The sequence below is a fragment of the Oculina patagonica genome, chromosome 1, assembly GCF_052425735.1.
Source record: "Oculina patagonica isolate OP01 chromosome 1, crgOcupat, whole genome shotgun sequence".
Lineage (NCBI taxonomy): Eukaryota > Metazoa > Cnidaria > Anthozoa > Scleractinia > Oculinidae > Oculina > Oculina patagonica.
Window position 1 is genome coordinate 15,070,955 of NC_135758.1, and position 20,208 is coordinate 15,091,162.

Consider the following 20,208-nt stretch of genomic DNA (forward strand, 5'->3'; position numbering starts at 1 on the left):
GCTTACGCATGCAAATATTTTTTTTTCCGTTTCAATAAAATAACCCAAACCAGTTCATAAAAGAAAGCCAAATCACGCCAAAATAAAGAGTAGACTAAAAGGCCCACGTTCTCCGTTGCGGAGAGGTGTATCCCGTGCTTTGACACATTTTGCTGAGCTCAACTTACATCGATAACGCGACACCGTAACTCAAAAAAAATGGGATTCAGAAAATAATCGTTTTTGCATTAACACGTTATGTACGACTTATACTCGCTCGAGCAAAGAGTAAAAAAAAGTCACAAAGAGCATAAAAAAATAATATTTATAGCAAAGGAGAGAAGGTCTGACGTAGTGTAGTTAAAAGTTGACATGTCAAGCGTCTGCAGCCCCCTGTAAAATAAGAAAATACATCGAGAGAATTTATCGCGAGTGATCGGCGCAGTCTCGTGACTAGTAGCCACCGAAGGGGAGGAAGGACCAAAAGAAAGACCAAGACGCCGACGAGACGCAGACAAGAGCGGACGAAAGACCGAGACCGGCAGCACCAGATGCGTGAAAAGACAATCGTTTTGGGTCAGACTCAGGAAAAAAGGCGGGGGTCGGGCGCGTGAGACGGGCGTAGCAGGCGAAGAAATAAAAGTTGTAGAGGATCACCAGCCAAAAAAGAAAGAAAAAATCCGACCGGTGAACCCTCGTCCCGCTCCGGTTTTCTCCGGGTTCTCCGGTTTCCCTCCCTCCGCAAAAATCAACACTACTAAATTCCAATCGATCTTACAGTCCTACGTCTTATACATGAGCCCTGGCCGGACACGAGAACCTCGTCCCGCGTATGACTAAATTACATTTTTTTACATGCATATATCCAAACCGTGCGACAAAAATTATCGCAAATAACTTCCTCGCCGCCTCTCAAACGCCGTCGGCCCCGGCAAATGAATGAAAGGCACAGATATGACTACACATAAGCATAGGCGTACGGGCACCTTCGGACCTGGGGGGCGGAGACTTGTTGCCCGAAAAAAAAATTGGCATGGGTTGAAAGCCAAATAAAGAGGCATATATAATATGCAAAACAAAACGCGCAGAAATAGTTTTGAAAAAAGCTTGCCCGTTTGCTAAAAGGAAACGATAGTACAAATTCGGGCAGCCCGAAGGTGCAAGCCACAAAACAGCTGTTTCAAGGTCACACTGGGTCCACCGCGCGCAAACGCTCAAACTATGGAAAAGCTGATGTAATGAACAAACTGAGGGGCACACAGAGGAAAATCGAAAGGGTAGAGCGAGAAGAAAGAAAGAAAGAAGAAAATGACTTGAACCACAAAGCGTCCAATACTTTCGTTTTGAACTATTTTGAGATTTGTCGTTTTTTTTGTAGTATGCCCGAATAAGCATTTGCCCGAAAAATCGGCGGGGGGGTGCAGCCCCCCTCGCCCCCCGCCTCGTACGCCTATGCATATAAGAAGCAAACAAAAATTACAAGCAAAAAACAGATGACAGGCCTACACAGACTCTATTGTAAAAATTGTACAAAGTAAGCCGGAAGAGCGTAATTTGACGCCCAAAGATAGAAAGGGCACTAGCGAGTTGAATAAGGAGGGAGTAAAGGGTGCCGCAGAGATGAAGAGGGAAGATCGGACAGTTTCCCGTTATAATTGACACCTGATATTTTCTCTCCGCACCCAGAAGGAGAAAAAAAGGGAGGAAGAAGAAGGGGAGAAAAGGAATTGGGGAGGAGAGAAGGAAGAAAAGTAGATGATAGAGAGAGTACGCCAGAATTAAAATCAGATGGGTCGTTGGCAGGGGGAAGGGGTGTAGATGATGGTAGTAGTAGGGGAGGGGGGGAATGGTGAAGAGGGGGAGTGTATGGTAGAGGATGGGTAAGGGGGGGGGGGATAGGGGAGCGAAAGAGGGGGAGAAAGAGCGAGAAAAAAGAAAAGGAGGGAAAAAAAGGAGAAGCGAGCGGAAGAAAGCCGGACAAAAGGGAGAAGGAGGGAGAAAAGGGAAGGGGGGGCCGGGGACGAAAAAAAAAAAAGAGCCTCGTCCCAGCCGCCTTGCCGGTGGGGAGGAGGGGGGACACAGATAGTCAGATCTAGGACCGCCATGTATAGAGAGCAAAAGAATGGAGAGAGTCGACGTGACTTCCGTGAATAAACAGCCACAAAAACCAGTCCCAGCGCCCTCCGTTTTCTCGTGCAAGGGAAGAGAGAGGGGGGGGAGGAACGGGCCCAGGCCCCGCCCGATTAAAAAATGCTTGAACTGTCGACAGACGGTTTGAATTCTTCCATGATATGTTCGAACAACAATGCCCAGGTAGGATAAACCTTCTACTCATACTAACTTCATGCAAAAAAAGTCGATATCTCGAAGAGATCTTTGATTCTTAGATTATAGTACTGGCCCTGAAGAATTCTAGCTCTGCTATTTGAAATATTGACCAATAAATCTTTCCCTCCTGCCGTTGTACCAGCCTTGCAATCAATCCGGCCTTCCCTTGATGCAATGCGTTCTAGTCAAAACCGTCTCGGGGGCGACTGGGAACGAGTCTGGATCTTGACCGCCAAGTCATGGGACTGAAACACTGTTCGTTCTTTTTCTCCTTTCCTCGTAGAGAAGGCAAACATGGTTGGTGAAGCTAGTTTTATCCTCTTGCATCCCCTTTCTTTTTTGCCCATTTAAAATTATTTACAGTTAAGTTTGTCACTTTTGTACGTAACTTATATAGACAAGTTAAATTTTTGCCACAGAACTTGTCGTTAACAAACATGACGTACTTGATTCTCGTAGTCTGAACAAGAACAACCGAAGAAGAAGAGGACCTTTCGAAAATTCACATATCGTGGTGTCGACCTCGACCAGCTTCTCGATTTATCTCACGATCAGCTTATGGAATTGATTCACTGCCGTGCCAGGCGAAGATTTTCTCGGGGACTTAAAAGAAAACCAGTGAACCTTATGAGAAGGCTGAGAAAAGCGAAGAAGGAGGCTGCCCCAATGGAGAAACCCGATGTCGTTAAGACACATCTGAGGAACATGATCATTCTTCCAGAGATGATCGGGAGCATGGTTGGCGTCTACAACGGAAAAACTTTCAACCAAGTGGAAATAAAGGTAGGCGCTGAGAACTACACTGTACACAGCTCCACCGTGTACGCGTTACTTAACCAATAGATCACACGTTCTCTGGTTGAGTTTTTTTTTTTTTCAAAAATAGCTCTTAGCCGGCGTGATGGACCATGTAGTCAGTCAGTCAGTCAGTGAAGTATGTTTGTTTGTCACACCAATCAGGTTTCAGGTACTGTCAGAACAAATCAAATTGTAGTTTATAAAGGGGAAGCAGTCCGACACAGTTGTAGTGAGCGATTTCGTTTGAAGATTTTAGATTTGTAGGAGGCGAAATTGGTGAGTTGTAAATTAACCCTGGTTAAAAACGTGTTTTTCATAACGCTCGCCTGCTTACAACGCACACGCTGTCAGCAGAAGGCAAAACACAAAATTGTTATTCGTCTTATTTAAGCTTTCATTTTGAAGAGGCTAGCTTTACCAACCGTAGTAAAAATTACATTAAATATTTGCACAAAGCAGATTTAAGAATTATCTAGACATTACGATGTTATACTTTGGGTATATATATTATGCACTTATCATTGGCTTTCCCAGCGGTTGACCCCGGGAATTTGTTTTCGGGCCCAAAGGAAAACCTACTAAATCCATGGGGTATGGGGCATATTTTCCACACCAATTTCCCCCACCCCAGGGGCTAAGACAAAGAAAATATACCTCTATTTACAATAGAAAACAGACAATTTTGTCTATTTTTTGCCCTCTTGGTCAACCCCAGGAAAGCCAATGATAAGTGCATTACAAAGAGTTGAAGAAATGGAAAGGAAACTTCTTTAGATTTCTAAATACAGTACCGCTCAAATGTAAGTTGACAGTCTCAACTCGATCCTCGAGACTCGAGACTCAATCCTCAAGTCTCGAAACTCGAAATGTTTGAGTTTCGAGTCTCGAGGATCGAGTCTCGAGGATCGAGAAACAAGGCGGTCTCGAATATTCATAACTCGAAAGGCTTTCGAGGAAACAATTTATTTCTCGAGGAAAGAATAAAAGCCGCTCGCACCTCATGTACAAGTGTTTCGAGTCCACCGTCAGCGCATGAAATATAAACCTTCCCCGACATGTAACATTCGACAGTACGATATATTTGCGCCGATCGTAATTCGGTTTACTTACCTAAAAGTACTGACACAAACTCGTCCTTGAAAGCCGTGATCGACGAATTAAATTTAGAAAAGGACGTGAAAAGAACCTGTAGTTCAAACTTGTGCTCTCCCTTGTCAACCCGCCGTAAGTGCATGTTTTTAGCCACGAAGATATTTCAGTTATTGGTTTACAAGTTCATCCCGAGTTTTCGCAAATAAAACTACAAATTTAATTTCTTTCACAAAATGTTCTGTAATTCAGCATCTGAAGCATTCGATGTAAATGCCATGAATCTTGTAAGCTGAGCCGTAGAATAGCACCGACAAAATCGCGCAAGCAAGTTTCAGAAGCCTGAATTTCAGACGTCTCTTTCTGGTCGCTACTGAAATTCAGACAAAGGTTTCCGTAAATAAAACCGGTTCTTAAATTTGAGTTACAAGTAAAAATTCTGTAGACGGCAAACGAAACATTCCACGTGAAAAACATCGAAGCCGTGAAGCCTTCCGTAAATAAATGGCAAGACAGACTTATGTCGCGCCATCGTGTCTAGCTTGAAATGAGCGTGTTTTATTTTTTGTGAATTTGGCATAAAATTCTTAAAACCTAAATTCTTCTTCAATGAAACTTGTCTTCATTTATAACACATATATCGGCGTTAATTATTATTACAGCTTTAGAGAAGTTATACAAATTTTTCTTTTTTAAAGCGGCGCAGTTATGAAAGTTGGCAAAATTTGCATATGTCAAAAGTAATTTGAAACCTTTCAAATAAACTCCAGCGTAAATAAATGTAACACAACGCCGCACGCAAGTATCCGATTTAGATTCTTTCATACACACGTAACTGCGTTTTTCAAAAGAAAACTAAATGACAGAGTGAACTTTAAGGTTTAATATTTGTAGCCTAAATCATAACACAATTAATAAGTCTTTTGAGAGTCTTGCTCAATTCACCAATCCAGAAGTGGTGTTTGTGTTTATACCTTTAAAACATCTCGTTCAAACATTTCATCAACAGGTATAGGTATTACTGTAGTTATTTGGTTATAAGGAGCATGGTTTTTTCGAGAAAAATATGTTTTTCTGTGGAAAGTTTATGCCATTTATTGGGCTGCGTTTTATAGCCGGGTATTTTTCCAGTTTTCACCAGAAATGACGTACTTGGTGGTTCTAAGGACACCAGGATTATGGCATAAAGAGAGCAAAAAGGGCTGACGAAAGTTTTTTTGGCTTTCTACACCTCAGGACCCCAGGTTTTCCACTAATCCTATTCACAGTACTTTCAATGCCATTGGCTGGACTTCTAGTCACTCAATGTTTAAGGGGCTACCGTATTTACCCGTGTATTAGTCGATCCCGTGTATAAGTCGACCCCCTATTTTTGAGGCCATAAACTAAGATTTTTCCATTTCTGGGTAAGAATTTTTTTGGAAAATAACCTTGTGTTTCTTAGAATTTCCCTTCAGGTAGAGTACTTAATGAAAAAACACAGCAAGTTTCAATGTGAAGTTTATTATCGTACTTACGCAGGCGTTTTAGCAACACATGTTTATGCAGGCATTTTGTCCATTATTTTTTTAAACAGCCTTATAAAATTAAACACACTAATTTCAAACGAACCTTTCTAATTGTGGAGAGATAGTAACGGCTTTAGAAGACGAGAAAAACACCAAGGAACATCAGAAAACTTTGAAACCCACTCGATAAACAAAGTCAAGCTTGCTTGGGGAACTTGGTAACCAAGCTACAAAATCGGTGAGGTACTGGTAACTGATAACTACTCATGTTTGCATCATGCCAGGTTACTAAGAAGCGAAGTTCGAAGCGAGAAAGAGGCAAGATGTTTACTCGAGTGGATTTACCAGCTCTATTAGTGGAAAATGTCAGCTCTTTATTCAAACCTTGTGCCAGTGGGTCTCTACAACATTCAGGTTATATTAAGCGGATAAATCGTAATGAATTCCGACTTGAACTGCCAATTTAACGACAAAGATAGCAAAGTGAAAGATCATCGAAACCTGTACTGTTGTTTATTTGATGTTTGTTTAACATATAAAACAATTGTTATGCTAATTGTGCAGAATTTTTTTAACTGGTGCTTGTGTTGAAAACCCGTGTATAAGTCGAGGGCGATTTTTTGGACCGATTTTCAAGTGAAAAAAGGTCGACTTTCACACGAGTAAATACGGTATGTCACGCAATTTTAGGCAATTTCGGCATTGACCAACTGGTCAGAATTAAACACAGAAAACACAAAAAGGGGCATGGATGGGCAAAATTCGAGAAGGTTAACCCATTGACATCTGAAAGTTTTACGCACGCACCCACCCCTAAATACCTGGCTCTTTTACGGGACTAAACAAAAACGTATGAGTGGAAAAAATAAACCATATGCGCAGTAAATTCAGACAAACCATTAGTTTCTGAAGTAAACTTTTATTCAAACTAGACATGTTGAAAGACCAATTTATGACTAAAAGAGATTATTAGCCTTATCAGCGAGCTCCAAAATGACGCGCAGAGGTGAATAAAATTTTATCGCTGTCTTAAGTTGTGTTTGGGATCAATTTATCAAGGCTGATAATCTCTTTAAGTCATAAATTGGTCTTTCGACATGTCTAGTTTTAATAAAAGTTTACTTCAGAAACTAATTGTTTGTCTGACTTTACTGCGCATATATGGTTTATTTATTCCACTCAGACGTTTGCATTCAAAGCCTTAAAAGAGCCAAGTATTTAGGGGTGGGTGCATGCGTAAAACCTTCAGGCGTCAATAGGTTAAGGAGCTGGATGGTTGCAAAGGGTATCATGATAGGGTTCATTTTTAAGTACTCAGAAAAGGTGAAAGAAATGAAAACTCAATGTCACATTGAAAGCAACAAATCTAACACAAATATAAAAATATTCCTGTGATCCAAAATATTCTAAATTTCAGCTTCTTGCAACATGGCTTCAACTAATAGCAATGTTTCTGCATCAGCACCATCATTAATTTTGTTCTTAGTTGTTGCCAGCATTCAATTTCATGATGAAATTCGTAGTTTTAATATGCTCAAGGGTTTTGCTCAAGGTTGTTGATGTAATCATACTAAAGGCTGAAATAGATCTTTTGCTCAAAGCTAACATGCAAATCCTGCCTGCCCAAAATTTGACTTGAAGTACAGTACACCCGGTAGATGTAAAGTAATTACGGGCCCAAGAGAGGCCGGCAACCCTAATCTTGACAGCGACCAGCGGATTGCATTTAATGCTAGACGCCACGTTAATAAAAGGCAGAAGTTGACAATTTTGTTCTTCCACCAAGAATGACCAGAATGCTAAAAATGTGTCAATCACAACATTTTGTCCCAACACTGAAAGTTAAAAATTGTTCTTCAAGTATGATAAGAACGCAAAAAATGTGTCAATCTCAATAGTTTGTCACATATGATAAAGGCTTCTGTCGCATGGAAGATTGCAAACATTACATTGAAAAGATTTCAGAAATTTGCTGTTATTGTATCACAGATAAACCACAGCAAAAGAAATGATTCCAACAACGGTTAGTCTCAGGAAATTCCTTACAACACTGACAACATAAAGAGTTTACCAACTGAGGAAAATCACATCTTAATTCACACCGCGTGCTCGACTGCAGTTCGCAAAACTGTCTATCAAAAAACAAATCTGATTGGTTTGCGGTAATTGGAAATGATAAAATCATGTATTCCTTGCGCATTGCTCGGAATTATTGTCTTTTGTCCAGTGATTTATCATTTTTAGGTTCTCTTTCTTATGTTCATTTCAACAACTTGGTATTTTTCAATAAATCTTGTTGTGTTCTCACAAACAATAATTTATTATTATGAGACTTTTTCCTCATTCACCAGAAACACAAATAATCAGACTTCAGACTTCTTAAAAACTTCAACCTGAATGCATTTTGCCATCTAAAATTACGCACTCTCATACCAGTGCCTTCTCTTGAGTGCATCAAGACCCGCACTTTCTAACCTGTGGTTATCACTAGTATATACCTTGAAGTCAGTTTGTCATATTTTATCTGTCTTTTCTGTTTGTGTTTACAGCCAGAGATGGTTGGCCATTATCTTGGGGAGTTCTCCATCACATACAAGCCTGTGAAGCATGGTCGACCTGGTATTGGTGCTACCCACTCATCTCGCTTCATTCCTCTGAAGTAGCGAACAAACTTGCAATAAATTCAAAGTAGCTACTCATTTGTAGTTTTTGTTGTCTTTATTTTACATTGTACCCTCAAAGCTGCAGACAATTCTGTTTTCTTGAAAGGACAAAACTCAAAACTGACCAGACATTAAAGTGCTTCCCAAAGAAGAAACGTAAAAGGAAGTCACCGTCTGTTAAATTTGTTAATGTAGATTTAAATTCACCTGAAAAAATTATATAGTCATTGATGTAAAAGAGAAAAGAAAAGAATGATGGTCAAAATGTTCGTTCATGGTTGAGATTTCGTCCGTCAATCTTGGTTGGCTACTTTCCGATACCTGAGCGATGTTTGCAGTCCTGTTCCCTACTTACCACAAGTCTGTTTACATTTGTGGTCAAAATATTATTACACTTGAGGGCGTTATTACATTTGTGGTTTCCACTTCCGCTGCAAAAGAGAATGCCTGATTGCAGGTTAGGCCGTTTCAGCAAAATCTTCAACAAAACAAGAAAAATTTGTAAGAAAATGTAGCAAATTGTCAGCCAATCTTGAAACCTCTGTCTTTTGTGATGACTTATGCTGGATTTCCAGTGACGCTTTACTTTTTATGGTGTGAAAAAAATAGAGACAATGAATGAATGACTTACGTAAACGTGTACGCAAGCCGTTCATACATTGTCTCTAATTTTTTTCATGCACGTAAAAAATTACAAAAAATATCGGGAAAAGGGGACGCGGACGGCTGTACACAGGCTAGGCGAAAATGGATTTCGATAATTATTGGCAAACAGTACATATTAAAACTAATTATTATATGGCTACAATAGTACGCGCGCTCTGATTGGCTGCTGAGCGGGCATTATTTTCTTGTAATGACCGGGCATTATGAAAATTTTACTCGGCTCGACGGTTTTTTCGACTTTTTTTGCTTGTTTACAAGCAAAAAGAAGGAGAATAGCGTTTACTGGGCTAAAATCTGAACCGGAAGGGATTGCATTCTTGTTAACTCTCAAGGGACTGTTTTAATTTCTCAAGGGAATACTTTCCGCTGTGGGTAATCTAAGCGCGTGAAACCTTGTCGCGTGTCACTCTATCGTTGTGCTTCAGCACTTCCGTTCTTGTAGAAAAAACGTGACTTGTCAAATTTACAAACATTATATAAGAATCAAAAACGTGAGTAGCCCAAATCTTACGTCACATAACCAATTAAGAATGTAAGGGGTTTAGCGCTCGAAGGCAGCGAAGTTTTAAACGATTAAGAACGCAATTTTTACTAGTACAAGTCTTTAGGCGCTAATATTAATTTAACCTAAAATCACATTGCGAAAACACTGAAAGCCCGGGGGGGGGGGACTCGCATATGAAAGTGACGGGGATACTCGTCGTCTCGCTTAGGGGGGTAAATTTTGGACTTTTGGTCTCGCTTAGGGTGTTCCGGGAAAAAACGCCCAAAACGCCAATATTTTTAGCCATAATGGTCTCGTTTAGGGTTACACACGAAGAAATATACAAATATAAACTCCATTCTTAGTTTTTTGGTATCTTTTAGGGGTCAAGAAAGGCATGAGCCACACCCAGATTGGTCTCTTTTAGGGGTTCTTTTCAAAATTTCCGACGAGCATCCCCGTCCGTTTCATATGGGAGTCCCCCCCCCCCCCGGGACTGAAAGACCGCTTGGACATGTCCAAGCTATTTAAAACTACCACTACGTCAGACCCATGTCACGCGATCTCTCGCTTGTAGCTAGCTATAAATAATCATTCACCTATTTTCTGTTTGAATACTCTGCGCTCTGTTTGTGTGAAATATTTATTGTTGTGTTACTCAAGCGTTTGGCTCGGAGCGAGTACAAGTCGTACAATTTACCCGGAACGTGTTAAATATTGCAAAACAACGACTTATTTTCTGGATATCCCAATTTTTGTTTTAAGTTTACGGTATTTTGAGAATCGAAACGTAAGTTGCAAGCTCAGCAAGAATGTGTCAAAGCACGGGATACACGTCATCGCGCTAGGGGAATTACCAAAAGCTTGTCGGAAGACGCTAAACGGAGAAACACAATGGGATAGCCTTTATAGTCTACTGTTTATTTTGGCGTGATTTGGCTTTCTTCTTTCTTGCGTAAGCAGGCATTTTTCCGGCTAGGCATGTGGTTTTAAAAAGCAAAAGATGACGTGGTAAAGGAAATTCATGTCACGTTCACTCCGTGACTAACGCAAACACGACTTGTGTGTTTCTCAAGTGACTGCTTTTCTAAAGATTTTACTGTGCGGCGCCGTGCCTTTAATTTAGCCAAAGCACTGAAAGAGGTCAGGAGGTCAAACATTACCCGCAAGAACACACTAAAACGTTGCTAATAGTTAACCAAAGGGAACTCATTCCGTGACAATTGATTATTTCTGCTGAGTTGCACAATTTAGAATTGCAACATCATCTAGCAAAGCGCACTATTACTAAAAATAGATTTCGCCACATGATACCCCCCCCCCCCGGGGGGACGCATTCTTGACAAGAAAAAAAGGGCGAGAAAGGCACAATTTGAGGCCGAGATTCTCGAAAGGCTCGAAAAATGATAGATTTCAAACATTTTTGCTTTAGTAAGTGAAAAACAGATTGAAGGTATCCAAAAAATTGAATTTATTAGTCGAAGATCCGGTAATGACACCTTGATTTCCACGGCGGATAGCGAATTACTATCGAATTATATAATTGCGAAGGATAGCACTTGTATGTTTGCTTCATTTAGGCACCGAAAAGATCGTCGGTTGCAAGAAGTTCAGAATTCTTCCCGAATTTGACGGCACTGATCGCCGGCCATCCGATCTGTTTCGACACATGATAGATAGAGGGCGAAAATATTATGCAATTCAAACGCCTTTCTAATGGAATTGACGGCGGGTTTGATTTAAATAAAGCTATTATTTATCCCCATTACTATTACAGACTGAAGCTACAGCTGCCGAGCTCGAACAGTGTATATTAAATAGTATCTGCCGTAACCTGCGATCAGGCGCCCTCCGCCGCGAAAAAAAGAAAGCCTGATCGCAGGTTATATCTGCCGCGACAATTGTGTAACGAAATTGACCTCTTTAAATATTCGGGTCAGGCAAGGGGACCGATCGGACGAGCGTTTCTTTGTGTAATTTTGTGGTGGCATAAATCTGAGGTTAGCTCTGTTGTGTTGCAAAATGTGCCACTAAGAACAGTGTAAACGTTTTGCATTTCTCATAAAAATAAATGTTTTCTTTCAGCAAATCCCGGCAGCAAATCGGGCCTTTATAATCCATTCAATAACTGAGAGTAAAACATTTTACACATTTATTGAATAATCGCTCTGTTTGACAAACCTTTTGTTTCAAACCACGATTTGAGCTTTCTACGTTGCACAGGTAAGGCTTTCCGAAGTCCGAGCCAATCTGGCCATGGTTTTGTGAAACAATCGCTAAATATGCCTCCAAAGTGCCCGCCAACCATACATTGCTCTTACAGAGCGGTTTGTTTGTCCGAATTTTGACTCACACCGGGGGTCAAATTCTGTTACGTCATTAGTGCGCTTCGCTAATTGCAACATCATTAAATGTGTTAAGTGATATTTATAAGCGTTTTTGTAGCCTGTTGTGAAATTACTTCCGTTGGAAGCAGTAAACGTTAAACGTTTCTTCCGTTCAGAAGTTAATGCATCGCCATTAGAAAAATAAACAGCAACCGTTTTGCTGGAAATGTAGTCGTTAGAAATGGGATGTGTAGCCGTAAGGTAAAGAATAACGAGGAGAAGCGGCTTTTGGTAATATCCAAACGAAAATTTACTTTTCAATGTCGGGTTAAGATTGCGTGACGAGACAAAAGGTAACTCTGTCGTGCGTAACCTAACCTGCGATCAGGCGTTATTTTTCTGCATTAAGCCGAGTAGAAATCTTTCTAACTCGAAAGGAAACAACTATTTCGATTAAACATGTTGAAGGCAAACGTCAAAGTTTACCTTTTTTAACCAAGCCAAAGTATATGAGTCGCAAAGCACCCAGCCGTCGCGACTGACAAATACAGCATTTACTCCGCGAAAATAAAAAAAATGCTTGAACTGAAAGACGTTTGAATTCTTCCATGATATGTTCGAACAACAATGCCCAGGATAGGATAAACCTTCTACTCATACTAACTTCATGCAAAAAAAGTCGATATCTCGAAGAGATCTTTGATTTGAGTTGTGAGTAAAAGCTACTAGCGAGGGGGGCAAAAACAACAAAAAATGCCAACAAAATATGACTATCTTTTCAATAACTGAAAGAAAAATATAAGCATACCGATACTTCTTTAGTATGAGCGACGAAGAGAGCCACAGAGAGCGAGTTTTACCTCCAGTGTTTTTCCCTTGATTATACTCTTTTTAGTGCAGAATGCACTATTGTGATGGTTTGGTGGGTTGGCGTTTGCTAAACCCCTAAACCACTAAACCACTAAACCACTAAACCACTAAGCCACTAAACCGCTAACGCGGTGTAAACTTTTAATCACCAATTAATTAATTAATATCAATTAATTAATTATTTCTGTAAAGGGGGGAGGGGATGGAGAGCACCTGACCGTGTGCCCTTGGTAAATCGGGGAGTCCATTACGATACTTACAATTGAAGAACTCAAGGTATATATTTGTTTCAGAAAGCACTATGCTCTCCTTGTGGTACAATTCTTTCTGGAAAAAAATACTTTGTGCTAAACGCATGCGCAGATCAGTCTTCATCACGAACATTGCGTTTTTCTTCTGCAGAAGGATTCGTGTAGACTCCGTGGCCCCAAGTTAAAACCACAAATTAATTGAATTAGACAGTAAGGCGTCATAGCAGATCATGTGAAATAATTCTTGATATGGCAATGCTGTTTTCTTAGAAAAGGTGATCTAGCATCTCATAATTAATTGATAACCTGATAACATCTGTGTTATAATCAATGTCGCCTTCTTTGCAGAAAATAAATCACGTTACCATAGACATCATGTTACATCCGTTTTCGACAAAAACAAAAGTATGTTACATGTTTTTGACAAAAACAAAAGTATCTTGTTTGCTGTTTCAATAACAAACTGAAATTCAAGCTATCGAAAATTAAAATAACAGTGACGTGTTTAGAAATTTTGTATTAAAGCCTAACGTGGTGTGCTTTTCAATGCGGTTGAATTCCTGTAGAATCCGTGGCGTTAATTTAATTAGACTTAAAAGGCATCACAGCGATCTGCGAGAAAAAAACAACAATATCATGTTACATCCGTCACTTCCTTTCCTTTTATTTGTTCTCCATCGGTTGAACTAACCTCCGTTTTATTTTGTAAAACCTCTGCCGCTTTAGTGTTTGAACATGCTTTCGTGACGGTTCCGACATTTCTTGAAAGAAATCTTCACACTACGTGCTTCTCGGCTTCATGCTTGAGTGAGCGTGTGACGTGTTCACAGCGCTTTCGTAAATCGTAATTAGGTATGCAAAAACTTGCACCGGGATTTTCGGCGTGAACACCTGATAACCAGGAAACAAATATCCTAGCTGTACTGCGTTTTAAAAACCCTTTCGAAAAAGATGTTTTTTGATTAGATTTGTTCTTTAGTTTTGAGAATCGTCTTTCGTGCAGTTTAAACCGTAACTTAATTAAATTAAACAAATGTCATCGATGTCGCCGTAAAACAAACAAAAAACAAGAGTTTCATGTTACGGCATTTTCAAGGAAAACAAAAGTATTTTGTTACAAACGAACAAAAGTGTCGTGTTACGTTTGCAAAGATTAACGTAAGGAACACCTAGGAAAGAATACAAGTAGCCTGTGAACAGTTTTTCCGAAAGTAAAGTAAAACAAATAAACACGAACATATATAAAACATCATACTTTCAATTGTTCCATATTGCATTCTGCACTTACCAAATCATCGAGATTTTTTTGAATAGTACTTAAAGGCCATATAATAAATAACTTATTAACCTCGTCCGTTCGGTCATTACAGGGCAATCTCAGACCTCGGCCGTGATGTATTGACCTCGCTATCGCTCGGTCAATACATCAAGGCCTCGGTCTGAGATTCCCCTGTAATGACCTCACTCTCGGTTAATAAGTAGTATTTAAACAAGAAATTACATAAAGCATTCGCACAAAGCAACAACAACAACAACAAGCTTTATTTGCATGACTGTAAATTTGTTACAATATTGCAAAAGCGTAAACTTATTTAGTAATAATAATAATAAAAATAATAAAATAATAATATATAGTAAAAAACAAAAATGATTCATATAAAATTAATTACATTGATAGTATTTTGTTACGTAAATCAAAACAAGATGATATAAATTTAATCAATTGCATGGTCACAAAACGATCGGGAGAATTCATTAATTCTAAAATCAAGTCAGGCACTGGTAGTTGGCTGACATTTAAGATGATAGGCTGTATTGTCTTGTAAAAGTTATCTCTTATTGTTGCATATTTGGAACAATAAAAGAGAAAATGAATTTCATCTTCGGTTTTATTACAATCACAGACCGGGCAGAGCCTATTATGTCTGGGCGTATTGTTATATCTGCCTAGTTCGATCATTAACTTATGATTGCTAATTCGTAATTTAGCTAATGTTCTCCTACCAGAAACTCTCCTAGTTAACTCTAGATAATTGGAGGTAGCATATTCGTTCTTAAAAGATCTATAAAATTCTAGTTTTTGAGAATGCTGTAGAGTATGCTGCCAATACGAAATATATTTCTGTTTCATTAACTGCAGAAACATTGTCACTTTTGCGGTGTCTACTAAATCAGGATTAAAATTACCAAAATTAAAATATTCGGATATCTTCATAAGATTAGAGTAAAAACTATTTTTACCAGCGGTGTGAAGTTCTAATGAAATTAAAAAAGACTGTCTAACAAAAGAATCCGGTTGCTTTTCTTGGAGATATATCAAATAGTTGAGGATTCTTTGATTAATGGTGATAAGGAGAGGAAATCGACCAAGCTCAGCTCTACATGCAACATTAGAAGCCTTATTACTGACTTCAAGATAGCGTTTACAAAACTGTAGATGTGTTCTTTCAATTTGTGAACCATCCCAGGCCTTAAAATCAGATTTTACATAACCACCCCAAATTTCACTATTATAGAGCAGAATTGGAGATATCATTGCATCAAAGATTTTACAGGCAAGAGAAGGTTTCAATCTACTAAAATTTGTGTGTCGTCTCAAACTAAAAAGTGCATGAAGTCCTTTCTCTTTTAGGTGATCAAGTGAGATTTTAAAATTTCCTGTAGAAGATATTTTGGTTCCTAAATAAGTGTAATCTTGTACAACATCAATTGTTTGATTTCCTATGTAAAATACATGTTCAGTACATTTTTTCGCACGTTTTTGAAAAACCATTATCTTGGTTTTTTTGGGATTTACGCTCAACATCCACGTGTTGCAGTATGTGTCTAATGTGTTAAGACAGTTTTGCAAACCTGTTTTGGAACGTGATAAAATAATTAAATCGTCGGCATATAGTAGAGCGTTTAATTTTGTACCATTTGGTAGGACAAAAGGATCAGACAGAATATTTTCAAATGAGAACGGTAAATCGTTAATATAAAGGTTGAAAAGTAGTGGACTTAAAACGCAACCTTGTCGTACACCTCTTATATATTGAAAGGGTCGTGTCTGATACTGATCAATTTTTATCGAACAAGAAGACTTAGAATAAAGGCTTTTAATTAAATTGTAGAAGGATCCCCCTAAATTAATTTGCAATAACTTACTTAAAAGCCCATTATGCCAGACTGAGTCGAAAGCTTTTCTAAAATCGACAAAGCAGGCATAAATTTTGCCATTGTGATTATGGACGTACTTGTCTATCAAAGTTCGGAGTGTGAAAACATGGTCTGCTGTTCGATTGTTAGGCATGAAGCCGATCTGTGACTTGTGTAATAAATGATTGGTGTTGAAATACTCGAGAAGCCTTTGATTTAAAATAGAACAAAACAATTTACCCAGACAACTCGAAACGCAGATACCACGGTAATTTGACGGATCACTTCTTCCACCCGATTTATAAATTGGCGTTATGAGACCACCACACCATGTTTGAGGCATGGAACCTGAATTTAGAACTCCATTGAAAAGTTTGTAATATACGGGCATAAGGTCGTTGATACTTGCTTTAATCATTTCATTTTTAATTTTATCTGAATAAGAAGATTTGTTGTTCTTTAACTTTTTGGCAGCTTTTCGTATTTCAATTTCGGTAATCAAGTGATCTAATGGCCGAAATTGTTTTTTCCGGACTTCTTCTTCTTGAAGTTCGTTACAGATTTTCTCTTGAATGGGATTAAGTCGATCATTGGAGTGAAGAGATTCAAAATATCGCAGCCAATTTTCTTCTGACACTAAAGGAGTATCTTCTTTTTTAATAGTGTCATCCATTGATTTTAAACATTTCCAAAAGTTAGCCGCATCTGAATTGTTAACAGCTTCCTCCAAGTTATGAAGCTTGCTATTACAATAGTCGTTCTTTTTAGATTTAAGTAAACTTTTGTATTGCATTAAAACGACGTGGTAATTTTCACGTAAAATTGAGTTCAGGGGGTCTCTGTGTTTTTGGTTTGCAAATTTCCTCAATTCATGTCTTTTTAATCTACATTCCCGATCAAACCATTTTTTGTTTGACGATGACTGGATACGCTTACGCTGTTTTGTGGTTTTAATCTTTAAACATTGTCTTGCAGTTGTGTTAAAAATATTTTCCACTTTATCAAGGGAAGTGTTAACATCGTTAATATGTGCTCTTTCGTCTATGTAATCTTGTATGAGAGTTTGGATAACTGGAGAGCGTAAAGCATCTTTGAATTTCTGTGTAGAATCGCTATCCCAAACAAACTGTTTTGATATGCGCGTTAAAGAGTTGATGTTATTATGCGATCCTTTTGGAATACATGTATCAGAATTGGTCGAATTAATATTTAGCCAAGTCACTATAGGGCTATGATCTGATAATGAAGTGGGCTGTTTTACTATAAAATTTGAAACATTTAAGAATAAATCTTGATCGCACAGTGCGTAATCAATTACACTTATACCATTTCTCCCGTGAAAGGTAGCTCTCAGATTTGAAGAATTCACCGTTCACCGTTTTCACCGTTCCCATAATACATCTTGTTTACCCCCCAAAATTTTTGCATAAGCATTGTTTTCAATTTCTCCTGGGATTTACAATGACGTACAATCGTCCCAAGAGAAATTGAAAACAATGCTTATGCAAAAATTTTGGGGGGTAAACAAGATGTATTATGGGATCGTGAAAAAAGCGAATAATGTCATTATGATGTTTACTGTGGGTATAATTACAAAGAGCCGAAGAAATGGAAAGGAAACTTCTTTAGATTTCTAAATATTACTGGGGACTCCGTGGCGCCAACTGCAAACCGCAATTAATTTAATTAGTCTTTTGAGCGTCTTGCCCAATTTTCCAATTCAGAAGTGGCGTTTGTGGCCGAGAAGGGTCACTTCTAAGTTCGACTTCTGATCTCTTGTCACAGCCTTGTCCTGTTGTGAGGCCCTGTTAGGGGGGGTCTTCACGTCCCCCGTCTGAATTTCAAATCTTTTCACGTCGCAATTTCAAAAGGTCCGCATGTCGCTGCCGGAATTTCGAAATCGTCCATAGCCACTGATAGTGTAGGAAATGTTCGAGTCCGGAGTGCATAACACGAAATATGCGTTCTCATAATTTTGTCACTATAATATTCCCTATTCGTGGATCTCTCATTTACATTTGTTGGGAAAGAGCGAGACTTTGACTCTGATTTGGGACAGCATTGCAGGTTTTTTGGGACGCCGAAGGAGACACCTTCGCAGGGGGGTCTGGGGAGATGCTCCCCCCAGAAAACTGAAGTAGCTAAAAGACGGGTTTTCCTTTATTCTGAGCCGGTACAAAGAGAACATGGAGTGAATTTATTAATGTCGCTGTCGATGATTTTGTTTTTTCTTTGTCGCTGTCGTTATTTCACGGAAGCATCCTGTCGTTCGTCGTCATTTCAGCTCCTTCATGTCGCCGTTTCAGAGCCGTGTCGCCTGTCGGAATTTACCCTAACAGGGCCTCTGTTGTCCATCTGTGTAGCCCAAGAGGCGGCAAACTCGGAATAGTAAAGATAGATGAATTTGAAACGTTACTGCAGTGTATAAATATTCTTCAAAGAGATCAGCTTGTGACTCTTGGTGGTTGAAAGCAACGATTTTGTTAGCCTGAATTTCAGACATCCCATCCCTTTGTGGTCGCCTGCTCTCCAGAAGAAGCTAGAAGAGACGTCTGAACACATCTGGCCCTAATGCCGTCCGGTGACGTCACTACACTGGTTTTAATTTATGCGGAAAAGTTTCTAGCCTTCGAATACAGCCGCCTCTCTTCGCTCCCGGCCGGTTTGCCGCCAAACCGGCCGGGAGCGAAGAGAGGCGGCTGTATTCGCAGGCTAAAAAGTTTCTGTCGAGGCCATGAAATTGTGAAAGAAAATCGCTTCAATAAAGGATTTCAGGGTATAAAATTGTTTTAATAGTAAACTGTTAAAAACTTAAAACAAATGAATGAGATTTTAATCGACTGCAGGCTATTTTCTTTTACGGAACGGATTTAATCTGAACTGATTTGCTTTATCTAGCGATCAAAAGTAAAAACCAGGATTTAGTTTCGTCGCAGGCTATGATTCTCATCGCAAAGCTAATCGTCGTGTCTCAGACAGCAGCGACACTCCAAATGATGCCGCAACATCGTTTGTTGTTCTACCCTACGTGAAAGGCGTAACTGAAAGAATCTCAAAAGTTCTACTCAACAACGGGGTCAAAGTTGGCTTTAAACCACTTAACACGTTACGCACACGCTTCCCCAGACCGAAGGACAAACTCACAGCATTCCAGTCTAGATGTGTAGTTTACAGAGTTAACTGCCTTGACTGCAATTTTACCTATTATGGACAAACGGACAGAGCGTTAGCTACTCGAATTAAAGAACATCAAAGAGCAGTCCGTCCCGGGCAGTCCGTGTTTGCGACAAAAACTCTAAGATCGCGCAACACGCGAACACGTTTGGCCATGATATGGATTTCAATCATGCAGCGGTGGTGGACAAGTCAGGCGATTACCACAAGAGGCTTTTCCTAGAAGCGTGGCATTCGCAGAGGGACCAGAATGCGGGAAATGAACACATAGACATCCCTGATGTATATAAGTCACTTACATAATGTTCATAGTCTCGCGCAGCGTCCGCGTGTATTTGTGACATTTGTATTAGTCACTCGCGCGCGCGTACAAATGTGAAACCGTTAAAATTAAAAAGCCGTTTTTTTTATGCCATGATAACAACCGAAGAAGACCGAAGATTCTCGGTCGAAACGTCTTGAGTACATTATGAGCGTTGTTTACGCTCAAATAAGTCAGCGTCAGAATTTATAAAGAGTATTAATTTAAGAACCTGTCAGGCTAAAATTTCATTTTTAGGCACCCTTCACATAAGAACCATTTTAGGCTAAAATTCTAAAACAGGTTCTTATTTTCAAAAAAGAAAAAAAAATCTTCTCAAAAATATAGAATTATCATGTTATGTTGATTTGTATACAAGATTAATTGTGAATTATAGTGAATTAAGGTTACAGTATAGGTTTAATTTTAACAGAATCAGATTAAAATAGTATCGTATTTTGCATACCGAAGCCTCCCAGAACACTGATATTGGTCATTAAAGACCAGATCATTTAAAAGTTCTACTTTATTCCTTGAACAAAAGTTAATAACCTAATTAAGAACCTAGTTAGCCTAATTTTACACTAAATACCATTTATTATATGTTTAGGCTAACTTGAAAAAACATAGGG

General features: G+C 39.1%; 1 protein-coding gene across 1 annotated transcript; it reads left to right on the forward strand.

The window, feature by feature from the left end:
• Nucleotides 1-2,504: 2,504 nt before the first annotated feature.
• Nucleotides 2,505-8,401, forward strand: LOC144658859 (small ribosomal subunit protein uS19-like). The gene is made up of 3 exons (XM_078519343.1): nt 2,505-2,604; nt 2,767-3,090; nt 8,252-8,401. The coding sequence occupies exons 1-3, from the start codon at nt 2,602-2,604 to the stop codon at nt 8,363-8,365; spliced, it is 441 nt and encodes a 146-aa protein (XP_078375469.1). The 5' UTR covers nt 2,505-2,601; the 3' UTR covers nt 8,366-8,401.
• The last annotated feature ends 11,807 nt before the right edge of the window (nt 8,402-20,208 follow it).

Coding starts and splice junctions, on each gene's coding strand:
- LOC144658859 (XM_078519343.1), top strand. Junction 3,091..8,251: donor TCAACCAAGTGGAAATAAAG/GTAGGCGCTGAG, acceptor TTGTGTTTACAG/CCAGAGATGGTTGGCCATTA.